The sequence below is a fragment of the Natator depressus genome, chromosome 25 (assembly GCF_965152275.1).
Source record: "Natator depressus isolate rNatDep1 chromosome 25, rNatDep2.hap1, whole genome shotgun sequence".
NCBI classification, from domain to species: domain Eukaryota; kingdom Metazoa; phylum Chordata; order Testudines; family Cheloniidae; genus Natator; species Natator depressus.
This window is the reverse complement of record NC_134258.1, coordinates 14,013,748-14,035,385: the sequence shown is the minus strand read 5'-3', so window position 1 is coordinate 14,035,385 and position 21,638 is coordinate 14,013,748. Positions and strand designations below refer to the sequence as shown.

At 60.0% G+C, this 21,638-nt stretch overlaps 1 protein-coding gene across 1 annotated transcript; it reads right to left on the bottom strand.

Annotated features, from left to right (window-relative positions):
• Positions 1-1,993: 1,993 nt before the first annotated feature.
• On the bottom strand, positions 1,994-19,870 carry HAPLN4 (hyaluronan and proteoglycan link protein 4). The gene is made up of 5 exons (XM_074939282.1): positions 19,643-19,870; positions 15,391-15,496; positions 11,772-12,134; positions 9,723-10,025; positions 1,994-4,781 (listed from the first exon to the last, which is right to left on the bottom strand). The coding sequence occupies exons 2-5, from the start codon at positions 15,494-15,496 to the stop codon at positions 4,435-4,437; spliced, it is 1,119 nt and encodes a 372-aa protein (XP_074795383.1). The 5' UTR covers positions 19,643-19,870; the 3' UTR covers positions 1,994-4,434.
• Positions 19,871-21,638: the final 1,768 nt, after the last annotated feature.

Here is a 21,638-nt window from a genome sequence, read left to right as displayed (position 1 = left end):
GAGCAATTCCTGCGGCAGCTCTGGGGCTCGCCTGACAGCTCAGCAGGTCACACGTGCACACGCTCACAGACACTCACAATGGGAGGGACACGAACCTTTCGCGAAGCTGCTCGACTCCCCTTCGCAGCCCTGGGTGCCCCTGTGGGGGTTAGCGTGCAGGGCTGCAGCCAGGAGCAGCATGTGGAAGCTTGATCCCTGCCCAGCCGGATCCTGACACTGTTACTGACGGCATGTACGATATCTGCTTAGCCCCGCTGCCCTTTGGCAAAGCCCTGGGAACGACGGGCGGGCCGGGAAGCCACTCACCGGGAGCCGTGCTCGGCACACTCAGGCAAAGTCTGCGTTTTCCAGAGGCCACCTCGTGGCTGCAAACAGGCCCTCAGAGGCGCCGGCAGGCGCTACCAGCCTGACATGCCCAGCTATCTCGGCAGCTGCTTGTTGCAGAGGGAGTGGGGAGAATCACTCCTGACAGCCAGCCCTCTATGCTCCAGAGCCCACCGGGGCCAGAGACTGGACTAACGCCTGTCGCTAGGGGCTGCCAAGGGCCTGTGGTACCTGCTTAGGATCTGGCGCACCAGGACCAGACCAGAGGAGGGGAGCGGACCCTGCCACACTTGCTGGCAGCTGGGATCTTCTCGCTGTGGGCCTGAACCTCCCTCCTGGACTAGGCTGGGTCCAGATCAGAGCTTGGGGTCAGACCCATATCTCTATAATGCAGCAAACCGGAACCCCAATTCCCCATCCTGATTGAGGGGTCATGGTTCAGCCTCCATGGCCGGGGTGGGGAGGGCGCCTGGAGAGCCAAGGGGCTGGGGTGCGCTCACCCCCTCTCAGCCCCCTGCGCTGTCTTGGCTCAGAGGCCCCCCACCCCGTTGGTGAGCAGTGTAACCGGATCAGGCCATGTGAATTTTGCTGAGAGCAGGCACCCCCCATGCAGCCCAGCCCAGCAGTCCCGGCTTGTCATCAATGGCTCAGCTGTAAGGGCATTTCCTGCAGCATAAATTATGCAAATAAGCCACCGTGGGGGCGCCACACTCCTAGGGAGCCCCCGGAATGCTGCACTGGCTTGTGGACTCCCCAACACACCCTATGCAGTGGGAGCAAACTCGCCCAGCAACCCCCCACCAGGCCAATTATGCAAATTAGCTGCAATCATGCAAATTAGCTCGCCACCTCGCTTGCATTTGGCGCTCTCCCGGCTGCGCTGATGACACGCGGGTTCTGCGGCAGAGGGCAGCGATGCCAGGCCCGCTCCCGGCCTTCCCGGCGCTGGCGGAGCGACCCAGAGACACGAGAGCAGAGGCAGGGCCGGGGAGAGGGAGAGGGAGAGGGAGCGGCGCTGGTTTGGCTGCAGGTTCCCCCAGCAGGGTGGCTGGCCCCAGGGAATCCCCGGTTGCCCGAAGTTTAAACAAAGCTGGTTGCTCACCGAATGCTGCCTGACAGGCCCCCAGGCTGCAAAGTGGGAGAGGAGCTCCCGGTCCTGCACTGAGCAGGCCCAACTGGGGGACACACCCATCCTGCCACCAGCCACCTCCGGCTGGGGCCGCGCTCAGCCAGGCAGGGGCTGGGCTGGGGGAGAGAGCTCCAGGGTGAGTGACTGATCTGGGCTGAGCTTGCCCCCCCTCAAGTGGGCGCTGACCCACATGCTCTGGGGGGCACGGTGCTGCTAATGCAGCCCCCTCTCAGAGCCCCTCCACCTTGTGTTCCCGAGCGATCCCAGAGGAGCAGGAGCGCGGGCCCCACCTCCCTCCCTCTTTCCCACCGCAGCTTGAACTGGCTCTCAAACCCCCCCCCCCCCCGCACCATTAAACAGCGTCTGCGCTTCACCCCAGAGCCGCGGCATGTTTGTTTCTCCTGCGCATCGTGCAGCACCTTGCACATCAATGTGCCTTGTTCCTATTAGCCAGGAAGTTTGACTGGAGCCAGGCCCTGCCTGAGAGACCCAGGAGCCGGAGAGCCAGATACAGAGACGTGAGTCCACAGTTCATTCTCAATCAGCAGCCAAGCCTTTATTTCATTAGCTCCCCGACCACAACCGACCCCCCGCTGGCCAGAAGGGAAGCCCCAGTGGATCTGGGGAGCCCATTTGTGACCTCTGGCTCTGAGAGCCTCCTGCAGGCCTGTCCCAGTTGCCGTCTGGCCCTAAGTCGCGGGAACGGAGACCTTGATCAGCTCTGCTGCTCAACTCAGAGCAGAGGGACCCGGAGCTCCCTCCCCGGTCGCGGGTGGTGTCCCTCGCCCGGCCACGCATGCAGCTGAAAACGAAGGCAGGCGCGGCGTCTCTGAGCGACGCAGCGTTGTAGCGAGAGCGGGAGGCGGCACACGGACTGCATGCATCGGGGGCGGGGAGATAGCCCCAGCCAGGGGGACGGGCTCTGTGCCTCGAGCAGGAAAACACACTACGAGCCACCGGGGTGACCACGGCCGACCCCCTGCACTTGCCCTGGCCTGGGAGGCAACGCGCATCTGCAGGGCAGGGGGAAGCCAAATCCCTGCCCCCTTTCCCTGGCTCCTCCCCTTTCCCTGGCTCCTCCCCCTCACTAGATTTCTCTCCCACGCCGAGCCCATCCTGCGTGGTGCTGATTTCAGTGGCGGCTGAGGGCACTCAGCCCCTGGCAGGATCGGGCCCTATATCATGATGCTGTATTAATCCCCATCGGTCGCCCCAACTCCACAGAGGAGCCCCCCTTTCTCAGGGGGGCCCCTGGCTGGGGATCTCTTAGGACAGCACTGTGGAGACTGAAAAATCCGGTCCCTTTTTTCTTTGCCCGGGAGGGGGGAAAACCCCACCTGCGCTTTGATTGTTTACGGGACAGCAGCAAGCATCAGCCCTGGGCGAGCCCTGGACACTGCAGCTCACGGCAAAGCACCCACACACCAATTTCCTACTGCAGTGGTCAGTGCCTGTTTGAGCTTAACCACGCCCGATTTGCCAGATTCCTGCTTTCCCATAGTGCCTAGCTTCATGTGCTCAGTGGCAAGGTGATTCACCCCACCTATCGTAATGAACAGGCTGGTGTGGGTGGGGCACCACGACCGCCCACAGATGGAATCTGAGCTGTACCACTGAGTACCATATGCCCTGTACTGTATAGCGCTAAGGGGATTCTCCTTCAGCTCAAAGTGTGTTTTCGAAGGGGGAGGGTCAGAGTTCTGTCCCTGTAAAGTTAGATCAGCTGCTTGAGCATGGCATAGATCCTGCATGGCTATGTTACAACGTTAAACTAAACTCCACAGGTGGGATTATTCAGCCAGATGTTTTACATGTACCTCAAAGGGTTTTTGCTCTAGAAAAGCTTACGTTAGTGAGTCCAGCTCTCAACGTGCCTGCTTTCCTGTCCCTCCTGCGCAGGGTACATTCAGGGAGCATAGGCCTTTCCATGGGTGTTTCAAGGGCTTTGCATTGAGTATGCGCCGTCTGGTCCCTTAGGGAGCTTTGTCAGCAGGACCCGTGCTGAGCTGCGCGGATCCCGGGGAGCAAGGGGAGCAGCTGGTCTCTTCTGACACCCTCACGCTTGCTTCTCTTCGCAGCGCTGCGGGCAGGGGGACGCTGTTGATTTTGCTCCGGTGCCGTTAGCTGGAGCACTGACAGGGAGCGCGTGGGCCGTAAACTGCACAGGGCAGTGCCATCCCAAGCGGACGCTTTGCACCATCCACCCGCTCCCCATCCAGGGCATTAATCTTCTGAGCATCCGCCCCCCATGCGTGGGGCGAGAGCTACACTCCCATTTACGCCCCCTCTGAGTTTCCATCCTCCACAGTCATCGGAGGAGCAGGGCCCAAGGCCTGTCTGGTTCAGCAGGACCCACCCTAGCGCTGCGGGTGTGCACCACATCTGAACAGCCCCCAGCCCCAGACAGGAGCGTGGCATTGGCATGGGGGATCCTGGGAAAGCTGCAAGGGCGGCAGCCCAGCCCTGCCCCCTCTGCAAGCAGAGAAAGGCCTAAAAACTAGATTCCAAGCGCTAGCCACAGCAGCGTGAAGCCAAGAAGGAATCCGGAGGTTGGGTTAGCGAGGGGGACAGCGGCTGCACCGGAGCGTGGCCGGAGTGGCCCCTACGAGTGCAGAGTCTGGATGTCCGTTTGCAGGAGAAAGCAAGTGAATTGAAGCTGGCATGGTCCCCCCTCCAGCCCTCTTCCCTTCTCTACCACAGACCCCCTCCCCAGCCTGCCATGCCGTGGGACCGTCCCCACCTGCTATGGAAAGGGATAAGGGTGGGGGGTTCCCTTCTGTTTCCTGTGATGCTGTTACCAAGAAATGCCCGGTCCCTGGGGCTCAGCGGCCAGTACCACGGTCCTGGCTCACAGCCGGCTCCAGGTGAGAAGGGATGGGGGGGCGGGGGGGAATTACTATGGTAGCAGCTCTCCAGCTGCGGCGTTTGTCTGATGGTTGCAAGAGCAGTTCTGTCCCCAGCAGAGCGGCCATGGCTGCCTCTTATACCTGGAGAGGCCTCCACTTGCCCGGCTCCTCCCTGCCGTCCTTGGGGGGCCCTTCGCTGGCCTTCTTGTAGCAGTAGACCCCGAAGAGCTTGTACTTCTTGTCCGGGAAGCCCAAGTTGCGGACGCCGGGCTCCCGGCCCCCGCAGCGTGCCCGGGGGTTGACGATGGGGTAGCGGATGCTGCCATCCTCCACCCAGCCCGCCTCACACTTGTCCAGCAGCTGGATCTTCCAGGCAGCGTAGAGCTGGCCCACCTTGGCCACCCTGGCGCCGTTCTTCTTGCAGGCCTGGAGGGCCTCAGGGTAGCTCAGCTTGCGATAGGTCTTCAGGAAGTAAACTTTGCCTGGAGGGGGAAGAGAAGGAGCTGGGTTAAAGGGATGGAGCTTCCCTCCTCCCCTCCCCCTCGCCAAGAGGTGCAGGGCACCACGCCCGAGACTGGCCATGCCGGGCCCGGGGCATCAGCCACGTACAGTGGGCAGGACTTAAGCCCATAAGCCCTGGCACCCACAGCTCCCATTGGCTTCTGGGGGAACCATGGGTGCTTGGCACCTCTGTGGATCATGCCTGTAACTGGTGGGAGGGGTCCCCGCCATGGGACCCTGTCATTGTCACCATGGCATGAAGCGTGAGCGCAGCCAGGAGGGACTAGTTACACGTCTAGCTCCAGGATCGGCCTCTCCATGACCAAAGACGCCAGGGCGGGTCTCAGACCTAGCAGGGGGACACGGCCTCTCGAGGGGCTTGAACGGCCCTGTCTAGCATCTGTTGGAAGGAAGAAAGAAAGCAAGGGACGGTGCCGTGCAGGGTCATGTCAAGGCAGCGACTAGCCCCCGTTAGCCATGGGTCTCAGAGACCGGGAGGGAGCAGGATTTGTGGCTTCGTTGCCAACATCCCCTGTGCTGGGGGCCGCGGCAGCTGAGGCCAGGACAGAGCTCCAGCCCCACTGGGATGTTGAATTAGGATCTCTCCCACGCCCCCTGGGTCCATGAGCTATAGACACTCGGGAGCACAAGGGAGCCGAGGAGTCCGAGAGGACCCCAGGGTGGATCTGCGTCCAGCAGCCTTGAGAAAGAATCCCCTTTGCAGCCAGGACACCCGAGCCTGGTCCCCTCTCTGCCCCACAGGACACTGGTGCAGCTTGGCTCCCCCCGCCCCGGCTTTGGGATCCAGCCATGCCACACTGCCTCTTCCGATCCCTCCGCCCAAGGGCAAAGTGGCAAAGGAGCCCTACCAGTCCCAGCCGGATGGGAGGGGCACACAGGCAGGGCTAGGCCTTCATCAGCCAGAGGTGGGGAGCGAACAGGGGAACGCTGAGCCAGCCTGGCTGCAGAGGAATAAAGGCAGCTCCTGGAAATTAATTCCTAGACACATCGAGATTGATGGGGGATGCAGCGCTGCGTCCGGTGATGAGTCCCCGTAGCTATTACATCCGCTATTTATCCCGCCTGCCATGATTAAATAAACATCCGCAGAGCCCCCTCTCCTGCACTCCACCTCCCTCCCCCCCTCGCCCCCAGCCCTGCCAGCCAAAGAGTACTGTAATTTACGCACAGGGACAGCCCCTCTAGCTCAGATTTGTCTTGTGTAGCCCTGGCTTCATCCATCATCTGTGCCTCTCTCCGTTGTAATTACCTGCTTCTCCTTCCTCTGTTTCTGCCCCGGGGAGGCAGGAATTACAGCACAAAGGACCTTGTCCATCGCGGAAACCTCGCCTCTTTGCACTAAAGCCAGTGCCGCTGACAGCGGGAGCTAGTGTAAACGGCACCTGCATCTGTGCCACCACGTCGCCCCAAGCCGCTCTGAAGAGTCAGGCGATGGTGGACATGCTGGTGCTTCTCCCGCTGTTGCCCTGGGGAAGAGGTTCCCCCCCCAAGGTGTGGGGCGGCTCTGTCTGCATTGAGTCCTTCTGAGATTTGTGAGGGCTGGGGGTGGCTTTGCAAAAGGAGCGGGAGGGGCAGCCGCTCTTGTCCCTCAGTGCCTTGGAGGGGCAGGGGCCGGGGGTTCAATTCCTGACGAAGGGGGGTGGATACAGCGTGGGCTCGAGCAGGGAGGCACCCCCCACCCCGAGACCACTGGCTGTAGTGGGGTGGACTCCCCTGCATGAGGAGCTTGGCTGAGGCTCATCAAACTCACCGCACACAGGCCAGCGAAAGAGCCCCCTGGTCCCCGGCTCTGGCCCGTCAGGAAGCCCCCGATGGAAACTGGGCTTTTCAGAGCCCGAGCGAGCGGCGAAGGCTGCTGACATGCAGTCCCCAGCGCTTCGCCGGGGGGGCGGGGGGGGCTGCCATCGCGCCCAGCAGCCACACACCGCGACAGCGAAATAAACCAGCGCTAAGGGGGGAGATTTATGTGGCAGCCGTCAAGCTGTCCTGGCAATAAAAGCCATCGTTAAAAGACACCAAGAGACACCTCCCTCTTCGCCACTTAGCAGCACCAGAGCCGCTGGAAGCGAGAGCCCTCGGGTTCGCTCCCTCCTGCTGTTAGCCCAGCCCCAAATCCCAGCTGGGATTCCTTCCTCTGTGCGGAGAAGGGGGCCGACAGCTTAAAACCCCCGTCACCTTTAACAGAGAGAGAAAGAGAAGGCCGGGGCTGGGGACAGCAGGCGGAGTGCCATGCTCCAGCTGTGAGATGAGTTGGGAGGGTCTCAGCCACTTCCCGCTAGGGCTCCCCGGCAGTTGGGCCCCCTCATTGGCAAGCTGAGCGGAGAGGCCGAGGGCTGAGCAGGCCACAGGGACGGAACCCCCAAAGGCGAGACGGGGGCGTGGGGAGGGGAGAGGCTTTTGCCACGGCATCCCGCCCTCTCGTGTGGGTACAGAGAGGATTTGGGACTCGGGGCACCTCCCACCAACATCGTGTTCACGTCCCCTGGTCCCACCGGAGACCCCTGGGCTCCTTCTGTCATTGCTACAGAGAGCTGGGGGGGGTGGGGGTGGGGGTGGTGGAAGGGTCTCTTCTCTCCAAAGCACCCTGCCCAGAGGCTGAGCACTGCCTAGCTCGTGTCAGCAGGGACCCCTTTGCTGTTCCCTCCTCCCTTAGGTGGCAGGGGGTGGATACAAACAATCCCTTTAGCAATAATAGCTGGTGCTTCCTGGGGCCGGGGGGGGGGGGGTTGACTCAAGGCTGAGGGGCAGGGGGAGCCATGGGGCTGCCCTGACAGCAACCCCTCCCCTGCCCCGCCCCGCCCCAGGGAGAGCCGAGTGAACTCACTGACTTCCACAGGACGCAGCACCAAGGGCAGGCAGGGCGAGACCCCAGCAGCTGAGGGGCCCAGATCAATGGCTGGGGGGCGGGGGGGAAGGAGCCCTGGGAAGCCTTTGGGTGCTTAAAAGCCATCGTGTGACACTGATCCACAGCAGGGGACGGGGGTAGAGTGCAGAGGGCTGCACCATTCTGGTGATGAGCTGCCTCAGTTCTGAGCCGATCCCCACGCCACTGCCCAGGGAGGCAGCGTAGTCCAATGGGTGGGTTCAATTCTGCTTTGAGGATCTAGGCCCAATCCCACAGTCTGTGCGCCGGGACCGGGGCAGCGCAGGGGCTCAGAGGCAGCGTGGGCTGACCCATGCTTGGGGGGTGCTGGCGTTCCTGGCTCCTTACCCTCCCACCCCTTCTTTTAATCTGTGCCCTCCACTTCCACCCCGCAGCAGTGGCCGTGACTATTAAAGGCATAAAAGGCCCAGGAGAGCTGTAACCACCCAGTGTGCTGCTCACTCACTCAGGTGCTTTAGTGCCTAATTAACTCCCAGTAATCCCAAGGCAATGAACCAGGCATGTTCAGCAGCCAATCACCCTGGGCTAATAGGGAGGGAGGACGCCACCAGCCGCACCTGAGCTCCGGGGGCTGCAGCCAGGTACAGAGTGTTTAAATTCCCTGAGGCCTCAGCCCTCCACCCTTTTCCCTAGCATTTTGGGCTGTTGGAGTCTTTGGGTGATGGGCTGGGGCACTGGCTTTCAGCCTGTGGATTGGGGGTCTGCAGACTGTGTCTGACATTTCCAAAGGGGTCCGCACCAGCATTTGAAACATTTTAGGGGTCTGCAAATGAAACAAGGTTGAAACCTGCTGGATTGGAGTACGGGGGAGGAGAAGGAGGGGATGATGCCAAGGCTAGGCTAGGAATAAATAAAATTAAAGGGCCAAAACCCACTGAGGCCAGGGCTATTGCCCAGGGTCCGGGATGGGCCGTTCTCTTCCCCATTCAGCGTCCTGTGATCTGGGAATGCAGCCTGCTCCTTCAGCGCCTGGGTGGGACAGAGAACAGCTGCTGCTCTGGGGGGCTGGGATTTGGTGGGGCGGGGGGGGCTGGCAGGGAGAGACGCATGGCCTAAAGGAAGATTTCTGCTCTCCCCAGAGCAGGATCAGCATATCCGTGCTGAGGGGCGACAGCAGCCCCATGCCCCCAGGGGACCCGTGGGGCACGCACCAGCAGGGAGGGGAGCCTCCCAATCCCAGGCGGAGAGGGGGATCTGCTTAGAAAGTAGTACTGAGTGACCGTAGCCCACAGAGGAGTCATGTTCAAGGGCTCAGGCCTTCTAGGCAAGGGAAGAAAAGAGCCTCAAGCTCCAGGAAGGGGACAGTGGCCGGCATATCCGTTCATCAGGCCCTGTGGAACTCTCTGCCACAAGGGTAACACTCGTCTGGGCAGGGGCCAGAACTTCCTCAGGGGCCAGTCCCAAGTGGCAGGATGAACTTCCGCAGGAACAAGGGGCCATCCCAAACCAGCCCACCACTCCAGGTGGTGCTGTGCCCTGCTTTCTCCAACACAAACACAGCAGTGCAGACCTCTAGAGATCCCAAAGCCCTCCCTGGTGTGCACAATCCCCCCGTTGGGGAGGGGAGAGAGACCAAATCCCATGTGACAGATGTGAGTCACACAGCTTAGTGCCCGGCTGTACGGCACTGAGATGCGGCAGGATGAGCCCCTAGTAGAATGGGGCACCTGAGTTGAAGCTGTGGGGGGGGGGCGGGGTAAGAAAACACAGCATCAAGGAGCACGGCTTGTTAGGCAAAGCACTAGGCTGGGGAGTTGGCTCTCCCACAGCTGCCTGTGTGACCCTGTGCAGGTCACTCCCTTCCCCCCCGCCCCACATGATGTGCCTCAGTTTCCCCCTTTGTAAAGCGAGGATAATGACCGTGACCCGCTCTGCTAAACCCAACGTGCGCTAAGTATTACGTTCTTGCTGAGCATTCAGCGTGCTCCAGGACCGGCTGCGCTGCCAGTGCAGCTGCCCCGCGTCTCTCAGCACCTGCCCCCTTGGCCCTGCCCCACAGAGGGAAGGGGGCTGTTACCGTTCAGGTTGGACGTGAAGCAGAAGGCGTCGTAGCGCTCGTCCTCCTTGTGCCGGTACCCGTAGCTCCTGACCCCGACGGGGGTGTCTTTGCGGCCGCACTCGTCTCGGGGCCTGGAGATGGGGTACTGCACGGAGCCATCCTCCAGCCAGCCGGCGTTGCACCAGTCCATGCCCTCCACCCAGGCCTTGTGCAGCTGGTCGTAGGAGGCCAGGATGCCGTCCTGGGCCAGACACGCCTCCTGGGCCTCCTGGAAGTTGAGGGTGTAGCGGCCAAGACGCGGGTGGTACGGGAAGATCACTCCTACAGGGACACACAAGCAGAGCAAGGCGCTGGCTGGGGGGGTCCTACAGCAATCGCCGAATGGGGAGCTGCGCGGGGAGTGGGGGAAGGGCCGTTGGCTCTCAGGCTTCAGGGCCCTCGCTGTGCACTGAAGGGGTCAGGAAGGGATTTCTCCCCCCACCTCCTCAAGGACATTACTTTACAATTTCTCTAGTGTATTACGGGTGTCCCCCCCCGAAGCATCAGTTATTGGCCGCTGCTGGAGGAGGGATACCAGGCTAGAGGGACCAATGGTCTGTTCGGGGGCTGGCAGGGGAAGCCTGGCCTCCTGCCTCCTGATCCTGTGAGCCAACCTCCAGCCCACACCTCCTTGCAGAATCAGGAAGAGAACTTAAGACTCCTAACTCTCGTTACCCCGCCCGTCTCCTCTCACCACTAGCCCCCACTCCCCTCCCAGAGCTGGATCTAGGACCCAGGCGGCCTGGCTCCCTGTCCTCTGCTCTAGTCACATGACCACGTTCTCCTCCCAGTGCCCATCTGTCCCCGCACCCTGCTCTAACCCCGGGGAGACCTGCCCCCCGTGTAAAATAGGAACCGCCTGAACTTTCACCCAAAGCTTGAGCCTAATACCAGCCGACGCCAGCCGTGGGGCTGCTGTCCGGGTGGCAGGCACGGTGCGGGTGATGGGACTTATCTGCCCTGGCAGCTGCTGGGTTTTGCTCCGGCACGGGCACGTAACGCTTGCTTTTGAAAAGAAAGTAGGACAAGGTGAGCGGCACTGCAGCTCGGAGTGACGGATGCATCTCTCAGCCCTGCCACCCCAGGCATCGGCTCCTCCGCCACCTTGCCCGGAGCCGGGGCCCAGGTTCTGCCAGGCTGCAGAGCGAGGTGATAGAGAGGCATGCTCCAGGTCGTGCTGTCCTCCCACGCTCATTCACATCACCCTCCCGCCGATCCAGCATTAGCCAGCCTGAAGCGACGTGGATGAGCTCTGAGGAAAGCAAACCAAGTGTGGCAGTGATTACAGCAGGGCAGAAGGGAGTCTGGCCGCTTGGGGGCAGTGAAATCTAGTGGTTAGAGCAAAGGACGGGGCAGTCAGGACTCCTGGGTTCTATTCCTGGCCGTGTCATTCTCTCTGACCTTGGCCAAGTCACGTATCTCTCCGGCTGGCTGGCTGCAAAGAGAGGGTGATTCCTCCCTCCCCAGGCTGAGGGGTTGTTTGCAGCAATGCTTTGAGAACCTCAGACACAAGGTGTATGCTAATGACCTCGCTTGGACATGTGCCGCCACTCAGGGTTCTGATTGCATGGACACCACACTGGGACCTTGTCTACACTACAGGTTACTCCAGTATAATTTACCTCATTCGGGAGTGTGCATAATCCACACCCCTGAGCGACCTAAATTACACCCACCTTAGCGCCGGTGTAGACGGCGCTATGTCAGCGGGAGTAAAATTTGCAAAACCAGATGCTCAGGCCAGGCCTACGCTAGCAAGCCCACAGCTGCACTGCTACATAGGTTTCGCCAACATGAGTGGTAGTGTAGACGTGGCCTAAGTGGGTGTGCACGGTCGTTTTGTCTCCATACGGTAGCCGGGCGCTGCAGTTCAGAGCTTTGGCGAACAGGATTTATGAGCACACGCTGGGTGGTCAGGCCATGCGTGCGTGCAAAACGGCGCACACAAAACTGGGTGTGCAATGCAGCCTGGGGCTCGCAGGCCCCCGGAGAATGCGGCCCTGCTAGTGTCTCCGGGATTCCCTTTACCTTCCAGATCCAGCTTCACCATGCCCGTGTCGTCCTCCAGCTCATTGGTGACCTCGCACTCATACTGCCCGTAATCCTGCAGGGTGACGTTGCGGATGATGAGGGAGGCGTCCCCTGTCCCATCCTCCTGCAGCGCCGTGCGCCCCCGGTAGCTCCCGAAAGCCCTGCGCTCCTTCCCCATGGCCACGAAGACGTCCACGAAAGACATCGGGTCCATCACTTTGGTCCACTTGAGGCGGATCTCGGCGGGGTCGTGGGCTGACGTGTCATAGTGGTACCGGCAGGGAAGGAGGATGGTCCCGCCCCGGTGGGTGACCACCTTCCCAGGCGCCGTCTGGACGACCACGGCCCCGCTCTCATCCTCTGCACACAGACACAAAGGCTAGCGGTGGCTTTGGAGGACACACACCCCTCCTCCAGCCAGCACACCACCCTCTGCCCTGCCCCGCTGCACCAAACCGCAAACCAACCAGGGACCCAAAAATACAAAACTCTTCTGCTAACGTTCTGGGGTGTGAGTTTCACACACTGGCTGGGAGAAGGGCTGGATGGTCCGACTGGGCTTTTCCATCTCGACCTCCCGGTTGCTTGGAAATGAGAAAGCTGCCGCTTCTCCATGTCACATGAGGACACGAACACGCGTGTTGGGAGCTGTCTGCCCTAGGATGGCCTGCAGCGCTGGGGGAAGGTTATTATGTGACGGCTAAACGTTTGTGGAGGGTGTCCATCTGTCACACAGCCAGGCAGCCCTTAGAGAGGTGGCCGGAGACAAACGGACCCAACCTTAGGAAAAGCTTGTGTCCATTGTCAGCGATTCACCTCCTTAATGGATGCTGCGGGGTGGGGGGCGGGGTTGGAAGAACGAATCCACCCCTGCAAATGCACCTCAAATTTCCAGAGAGAGGAAATAAAGCTTCCTTTTTATTGGGGAAGAAAACAAGGTGATTCATGCTCCCTCCAATGCTCGTCTGGGACTCTCTGACTCCACGTCTCTCTGCATCACGCTCCCTCGCTCTCCGGCTGGCCTTGGCTATCCTAGGAAATTGCACCCGTTTAACTACATCGATATTAAATGTCAATGAATGGCGCTAAAGGGATATGAACCAGATTTAAAGTGACTGGAGTGCATCTGCATTAGGGGCGTGAAGAAGGTGGCTGGGCTTGGGCTGCAGGCAGCAGGCTGCGATTCCAGAAGTCTGGGTCCATTTCCCAGCTATGCCACAGACTCCCTGTGTGACCTTGGCCACGGTCCTTAATGTCCTTGTGCCTCAGACCTCACACCCTTTGTCTATTTAGACTGTCAGCAGTTTGGGGCAGGGCCTGTCTCTCACTGTGTCTGTACAGCATCAGCACAGGGGTTGCCCAGTCTTGGTTGAGGCCTTTTGCAGCTCATCCATTGTAGTATAACAGCCTACTACTCCTAGTTGCTGATGGAGTTAGTCCTTTAGCTCAGAAGACAGAGGCATGTGCTGAAGTCCTGGGTTCAAACCTTGCTGATGCCCTATGGTGGGGACCGGGAGTTTATTAACCCTTCTGGACCTGGTACGATCCTGGTAGCACAAAGGAGATGGCCCAGTTGAGAATGAGAATGATCTCTAATGAGATGTGATACAATGGAGAAATTGGGGTGAGGGGGAGCGAGAGGGGACCCATCCGACAGGCTGAACAAAGACACTGCTTGCTGGAGGGCTCAATCCCATTGGCAAAGCAGCATCCCCATAATAAGGCGGAGGGAAGGTGCTCACTCCCAGCGGTGGAGCCTGTCACACAGCAGAGCCAGGGTGGCTGGGCGCGTTAACGGCCACCTCCCTCCCAGGAGTCATTCCTGCAGGCAGGTCATTCCCAGGCAGGGTCCCACGGGCTGGGGTTCCGCCAGGGGACTTGCACTGCAGATTCAGTGCCTGGCTGATGCAGTCCCAAGCACTGTTCCCTCTAAGCCACGCGCGGGTGCGTGCACACACAGATCCTAAACACACGGCGAAACACCACATGCACAAACATTTGCACAGAAGCACAAACATTTGCACAGAAGAAATTTTTTGTGCACATGGCCTGTCAAAAATTAGAGGGAACATTGGTCCCAAGCTGGGTGCCAGCGCTGCCAACAGAATAGTAGTGGGGCAAAAACCTGCCCAAGAGCCATTATTGCCTGGGTAACACTGTATAGGAAGGTTCCATTTATAAATAGTTTATCAAGGGTTAATAACTGAGGATTAGATGCTTTAATATGTGGTTACGTGATTGTCAGAGTCCAACAGATCAATGTTATGTGGCACCGTAGTTTATAACCGTCTATAACACTGCGAAGGACGTGCTCACAACCAGAGATGGCTGGGAAAAGGGTTTCCACCTCATGACAAATGTAGAGATTTAAAAAATAAAAAATTCAGCTCAAATTGGGACCAAAAGCCAAAATTTTGAATTTTTGCACTAAATGAAAATTTTTAAAAAATTCATGTTTGGTCAGTTGAAACATTTCATTTTGATTTTGACCCTTTTTAAAATGATGACTTTTAATTTGTGCTTGTTGTTTAACTTATATTTTTTATTGTTGTTGTTTGATGTAGAAAATAAAGTCAATGTCTGCACACAAAGTCACTTTGAAATGACAAATCAAAATTTCCCCTTTTGAAAATATTGATAATTTGAAAGCAGGTTTAAAACAAACAAACATTCAAAAGGAAATTTTGTCAGAACTATACAATTTCATGGGAAAATCTGGTTTCATTAAAATTTGACCAGTTCTTAGAACCACCTGTACCAGCCAACTGCTCCTATCACCGTCCCACAAAGTACTCGCTGGGTCGGTAATATTCTTATAACATCTCACGTACATGTATGCACCCTTTAGAAACACTGCCTTCCTATAAAGTAAGACCAGTACCTGTAGCCAAGTAGCCCCTGGAGACCTCAGCTGGCCTGTTGTGTAGGAGACAAAGGCTGCACAGACACAGAGTGAGAGACACTCCCTGCCCCCAAACATGTTACAGACTAAATACATAAAGGGTGGGAGGGGAAACTGAGGCACCAAGCAGGGAAATGACTTGCCAAGTTCTCGCAGTAGGTCAGGAATAGAAACTGGGTCTCCCACATCCCAGCCCAAGAGGCACTAGACAATCGCCCTGTCCATTTAAGAGGAAAGAGGGTCTTATACACTTTTGCAGGTGGAAATCAAATCTACCTGCTGGGTGCTGGGTGCAGAGCCCCCCACTCCCCTCCCCGGCCTCCTGTCTTATCCTGAGGGGGGAGAGTGAGTGAGGCCCTTAGAATTAAAGGTGCAGTTGTGAGAGATGGGCTAGAGCAGGGGGACAGTGCTGGGCACTGGCACTCTAGGGTTGTATTCCCAGCTCTGCCGCTGACTGGCCATGTGACTCTGCTCGGTGCCTCAGTTTCCCCATTTGGTGCCTCAGGGAAAACGTTTGGGTGATATTTCTATGGCAACAGTTCCCCATGTCTCTGGGCTGGAACCATCCCTTCCCAGCCCTGTGTGGATAGTTTTTTGTTCCCTTCCCCCTGAGGTGACCATTCCCTTGGGGTGGGCACGCTTGAGACCTCCTTAGCGAGCAAAGTGGGGGGGGACCCATCTTGGGGGAGCTGGCTGAGCCAGCCCCTCACTCACCTGACACGTGGATGACCTTCTTGCGCCCCCTCTCGCTGAGCGCCGGCGGGGAGGAGAGGACGGCGATGAGAAGCAGCAGGGTGGCTGCCCGGCACACAGGCTGCATCTAGCAGAGAGAAGAGGAAACCCCCATTCACCCCTGGCTGGCAGGCCTGGCTCAGAGCTCTAATGCCCTAGAGAGACCGGCGCCCCCTACAGGCCTGCCCCAGAGCCCCCGGTGCCTACGCAGGGTTGAAGAGCAAAGGGGGCATGGAGGTTCCATTGGCTGACCCTTGTGCAAAGGGATGTTGGACAGTGACACAACCCGCGGGGACTCCTTCGAGGCTAGGGCAGAACCAGGCCCAGGCCAAAGCGCCCAGGACAGTGGCTTTCCTGGCATCGAGCGTGAGTGACCCAGTACGCAAAGGGGACGGGGGCAGATACTGGGGGTGAGTGCAAGAGAGAGAGGGAGGGTGGAGATTCGGATAGCCGGATTGAGAGTATGAGAGACAGACAGCAGAGAGGTACAGATGACAAGGTATTGACAGATGCAGAAACAGAAGGGTGGACGGATAGATAGCTAGATATGGCCATGGATGGATGGAGAGAGAGAGATGGATGTTTGTAAAGTGCCTTAAGACCGTGAGCTGGGCAGTGCGGGTGGGCACCACTCCCCCTCTGACTCAGTTTAAGTGTCACCAGAGGGCAGCACAGACAGTGCCCCGTGGCATCCATGTGAACTGCACATACTCAGCCCCTCCCATCAGCAGCTGGGCACCGTTATGAGGCGGGCTGCGCCCAGCTGGACACGTGGCTCCCAGCCCAGCCTGCAGCGGGTCCCAGCGTCCCAAGTTACTCTGTAGATTTCGGTTGTGCTCGCAGGGCGCAGGGCGGTCCCCAAGCACACGGTGTCACAGCTAGCTCCCAGCCAGTGCCGCCCGAATCTCACTGCCGCGCAGGCCCGTGCCATCCTTGCTTGGCCGGGGATGCCCACACGAGGGAAAGGAGGTGCTGTCCCCTCGCTGTCTCCAGCTCGGAGCGCCATACACCATTATGCCGGCTGATTAAAGCAAATTGAATCAAGAGCAGGTGATGAAATTGGCTCTAATGCACTTATTACCTGCCCTGCTGAGCAGGGGGGCTCAGCTTTTGCTCGAAACTGTTATTTCTGAAGCCGGTTAATTGCACTGCGTGAGGGAAAGGTGCCCAGCTGGCTCCTCCACCGAACTGCCTGCCTGAGCTGCCTGCTCCACCCCAGGGAGGCTGCGCCATGGGGCTTTCTGAGCCCCCAACTGCCCCCCTTTGCTCTGAGCATCTACGTGGGCCACTCCTCGGAATGAGGATGTAGTTGGTGGGATGGAAGCTGGAGTCTGTGTATGAGATGGGGCCGATCAGCTGCCTCCAAACTCAGATGTTCGTGTTCCTTCTCCCAGCCAGCATGGGCCATGACCGCACCCTGGCTACATAGAGATTCATCAGTTCCTAGATCCCAAGGCCAAAAGGGACCATTGTGATCCTATCATCTGATCCCCTGTATAACACAAGCCAGAGACCTGCCACGAAGTAATTCCTAGATCAGATCTGTTAGAAAAACATCCCATCTTGACGTAAAAATTGTCAGTGATGGAGAATCCACCACAACCCCTGCTAAACTGTCCCGATGCAGCAATTCTCAGATTGCTGTGTCCCATTCAGATGGGAAATGTTTAAGTGAGGGTGATGATTAACCACTGGATCCACCATGGGGTCCATCCAGGCCAGTGTCCTGTCACCAGCAGCTCCAGTAAAAGCCCTACAGTGATGGGACAACCCGCTCCCAGGGAAAGTCCTCTCCTGACCCCCGTTAGCTAGAGGGCAGCACATGTCCTGAAACAGGAGGGTTTCGAGCCAGTCCCAAACTCTTGTTATTTTTTAATCCTTGCTATTATAACTCAGCTGATGCTCTTCAGTCCTCACCCCCAGCCCCGGTGCTATCCTAGCCCTGGGCTCCCCTCTCCCCCTGCCCCAGCTCTTCCAGTGCCCCTCAGTCCTGACCTGCAGCCCCCTGCTATCCCAGCTGTGGGCTTCCCCGCACACCCCGCTTTGCTGGTACCCTCAGTCCTAACCCACAGCCCCCTGCTTTTCCAGCCCCGGCCATCAGAGTGCTGCGTTCAGAGTCTGGGCTAGAACCCTGCTCTCCTCTGACCACTAGGCCCTGCTGGCCACAGAAAGCAGCTGGCAGGTAGTTTCTGGGACCAGGACTCCTTGGGAATTGCTCTCACTTCCCTCCTTTTGTGGGGCTGGGCTACAGTGTCTGCTTCCTGAATGCTCCCCCCCCACACACACACACTCCTAGTACAGCTCGAAAAGGTTGAGGGCCATTCCCAATTCCTCCCTCTGGCCCAGTGTAATGTTGGGAGGCTATTCCTGCCCCCACAGGGGAGAGGGAGTGGTGCACTCACTGACCGCTTCCTCATGGAGGGTTCAAGGGGACCTCACCAGCAAAGGGGTGGGGTGTAGGTGCCCAGGTCCCAGCCTGCCCTGTGGCTGCCAAGGCAGAACCCAGCCTCCCAGCACTGAACTTGCTGGACACATGAGAGGGGACAAGTCTTGGGGCAGGAGAGGAGACCGACTCTTGCTGAGCATGGCCCGTTGGAATGGTCCATCCCTAGGATGGCCACTGCCCCTGGGGGGAAGCTCCCCTGTGCAGCCCTGGGTCCCTCCAACTGTGTGGGAAGAGGCCGTACCAAGGGACAGTGATTCCCAGTCACTTGCACCTGTGCGACAGACGTGCCATGTGGGTGTGGAATGCTGGTGAGTCCTGCCCGCTTGGCCCGGGGTCATTGCCAGCCCCCGAGCAGCAGAGCAGAGCACTGGCCTTGGGGGCAGAGTGGGGCAACTTTGCTGACACACAAACATCCCCTCCAGGCTGGGACCTGTGGCTCAACTGCCTCTCTGCCCTTGGCAACCAGAGCCAGGGCATCTGCAGTGCCCCTTAGAAAGAAGGAACACGCAGGGGTTCAGTTCCCACACCTGGAAGGACAAAGCCATGGGGGCTGGGGGATCCAGCCACAAAAAAGACAAGGTGGTACCAAATATTCTCTCTCTCAGGCCCACATGCTCAGGCAGGGTCTAATCGTTGGCCAGGTATGGGGTCGGGCAGGAATTTTCCCCAGGTCAGAGTCTCAGGGACCTTGGGGTGTGGGGAGTCACCTTCCTCTGCAGCGTGGGGTGCGGGTCACTTGCCTGGATTATCTCGGTGTATCTCACTTAACCATTTCCCTGCCATTGTGGGGGTGGGGGGCCACTGGTGCACCTGGATCCCTCCTGTTCCTTGCCACACAGAGGCCTAGTCCCCTGGGGGCCTAAGTCCAGTTGTTGGGTTCCGGGTGCAGGGCGGTGGAGGCGGCCTGTGGGGTACGGGGATGGAGGATCATGCGGGTCCCTTCTGGCCTTAGGCTCGGGGGTCCTAGCAGGGAAGAGCTGGGGGTCACGCTGCAGATGCAGCTGGGGGCTGGGGCAGGCTGTAAGGCCACTTTGCCTTTGTTCCTGGCACAAACCCCGCTCCGGCCCACAGGGGAGATCTGCCGGCTGGCAGCTGCTCTCTGCGGAATGAGTTTGACGGGTCTCAGCCGCAGGGGCTGCCAGGGCAGTCTCAGCAGAGCGGGCTGGGATGGCATGGTGCCCTGGGTCCCAGCTCCCCCGGCCGGCTGGGCATGCAGCATGTCAGTGGGGTGCAGGGCAGCTGCTATGCCTCTGGCTCCGCTAACCCCCCACACACCCTCCGCAGCTGCTGGCAGGGAGGTCCCGGCAGCCGGCCCCGCTGGGGACAGCCGGGGCCAAGGCGCTGCACTGCAGCGGATGGCGGAGCTGCGCGCCCCGGGGTACCCGGCCGGCCCCAATCCGGGCCGCGGCGTGGGGGCCGATCCCCCGGGGGCCGCTGCACCCGTGCACGAGCTGAATCCAGGGGCAGCAGCTGGGCAGAGGGGACCCAGGTTCTGCCTGGCTCAGGGCCCCGCGTGGTACCGGCTCCATCTGCAGCTCCCTGAGCTCGGGTCTGGGGGGCGGACGGACGGATCCTCTCTCTCTCTGCTCAGCTGCCCGGTCCCCAGTTGCAGATCGGTCCGGGGTGTGTGGGGGGGAATCAAAGGCCATTCCCCCCCCCGCGAGTCCTGCTCTCTGTGTCGTCGTCCCCCCGCGCGAGTCTTGCTCTCTGTCGCTCCCCCCCCCCCGGGCCCCGATCCGGCCCCGCAGACCGCGCCCAGCCCAAGGTGACCCCGCGGGGCGCACTCACCGTTGTCCCGGGGCAGGGCGCGCGGGGTCCGGCCCAGGGCAGCCCGTGGCTGACGGAGGTGGGCTCGGTGCACCCGAGGGGCCCGCGGGCTTGGCTCCTTCCCCCTGCCTGGGCCGCCCCCAGCCGGGTCTGCGAGGGGGGCGCCGGGTCCCTGCTCGGAGAGAAAGTTCCGCAGCGAGGCGAGGAGCGGGGCCGGCGGGGGACTGGAGCCGCTGCAGTTACCGGCTGCGGATGGGCTGGGAGGGACGGAGGGGGCGGGCGGGCGCGGGGGGGAAGACTTGGGAAGGCGAAAGGAGCCGGGCTCGGTCACCGCCGGGAGCTGGCAGCTGGGGCTGTGCCGCAGACAGCAGGATGCTCTGCCCGTGGGGGGAGACATGGGGTGGGTCTGCTACAGTGAAAAGGGGAGCGCCTCGAGACCCCCCACCCCGATCAGGGCCCCTCGTGCCGGCCACTATGCAGACCCAGCAGGAGACAGTCCCTGCCCATAGAGCCCACAGCCTGAATGCACCAGACAGACGAAGGAAGGATCATTCACCCCATTTTACAGCTGGAGCACTGAGCCCCAGAGAGACCCAGTGACTCGCCCAGGATCACCCAGCGAGTCAGTGGCAGAGCTGGGCATTAAACCCAGAGCTCCTGAACCCAGGCCCAGGGCCCTTAACCACAAGCCCCCTGGGCTCCTTCATTCTCTTTCCCAGGGCTCCCTCCTCCCTGTGCTGCCCAGCTCCCCCAACCCACCTGCCCTCCTGCAGCAGGTGCGCGCTGTCCCGGGCTGTGGCCGCTAGGGGGCAGCAGACAGGCTGATGGGATACCTGTAACCTGCAAGGGGTCCAGAGCCCTGCCCCGGTAGGGCAAGGGGAGCTGGCTGCGGCCCCCCCTCCAGCCACTGCTTTCCCGGGCTGCGGAGGACACGATCCCCTCACTGATCACGGCCTCTCCGGAGCCCCCCACCCACTTCTGCCCAGGCTGGGGCAGGGGAAGGGCCCGGGGGCATTGCGCTGCCATCGTTGCAGGGGCTGGAGCCAGGGGCTGGGAGTCAGGTGGCCTGGGCTCAATCCTCATCTCTGGGGGGTGCCACGGGGTCACAGGGAGACAGGGGCATTCAGCGGTCAGAGGAGAAGGAGCTAACACGCAGCAGGCCAAGGCTGCATTTCGCCTGAGCCCCTTGAGCGCGGGCTGGGCTGCGTCCCTGCAGCCTGGCTGCCGAGTCCCCCGGGCGTTGCTCACTCCATGCCCCACTTCTCAGCCGCTGCACCGGGGCCTTTCTGAGGGCAGACACCCTCGCCCTGCTCCCTGCGTGTCACTGCCGCAGGCCCCGTGCAGGGGTGGCTCCCGCTGCTGGGAGTAGGCCCCCGGGATTCGGGGCTCACGCTGGGCAGCCACATGCGGTGGCATGAGCGACAGGATGGGGGGGATCACACCCCAGCCTCTGTCTGTTCTTCAGGCATGTGCTAATTAGGGCCCTGAGGCCGTAGGGCACCGAGGAGGGGAAGCGCCAGGTTCAGCAGAGGTAGCGAGCCCCATGGGTCGCTGGGCTCACCCAGAAGCTCCCAGGCTTTCAAACCAACCCACCAAAGCACCAAGCTTCAGGAAACTCACTTGAATTCTGCAAAACCGCCCCCAAGCCTTGGTATAAACAAGTGAGTGACACGCAGCTGTACACCTGCACCCCTAGGAACTAGTCTACCTGCAGGTCCCTCGGGCATGCACACCATACAGGAGCATGTGTGAATACGCACATGCACGTACAGCTCCAGGCACCCAGCCATGAGTGGTTAGACACAGACTCACACAGTGATGGACATGCAGATACACTCCACAGCTGCCCCTGCTGGAGGTAGGGACACGTTAGACTTTATAGATGCGGAAACTGAGGCATAGACAGGTTAGTGGAATCATCAAAGCTGGGGATAGGAATCCTGACCCCCAAGTACCTGCTCTTACCACTACACCCCACTCTCTTCCAAAGCCAGGAGTTCTAGCTCCCGGTGCAGCC

Coding starts and splice junctions, on each gene's coding strand:
- HAPLN4 (XM_074939282.1), bottom strand. CDS start 15,496: ATGCAGCCTGTGTGCCGGGCAGCCACCCTGCTGCTTCTCATCGCCGTC. Junction 10,026..11,771: donor GGTGAAGCTGGATCTGGAAG/GTAAAGGGAATC, acceptor GTGTCCCTGTAG/GAGTGATCTTCCCGTACCAC. Junction 4,782..9,722: donor CTTCACGTCCAACCTGAACG/GTAACAGCCCCC, acceptor TTCCCCCTCCAG/GCAAAGTTTACTTCCTGAAG.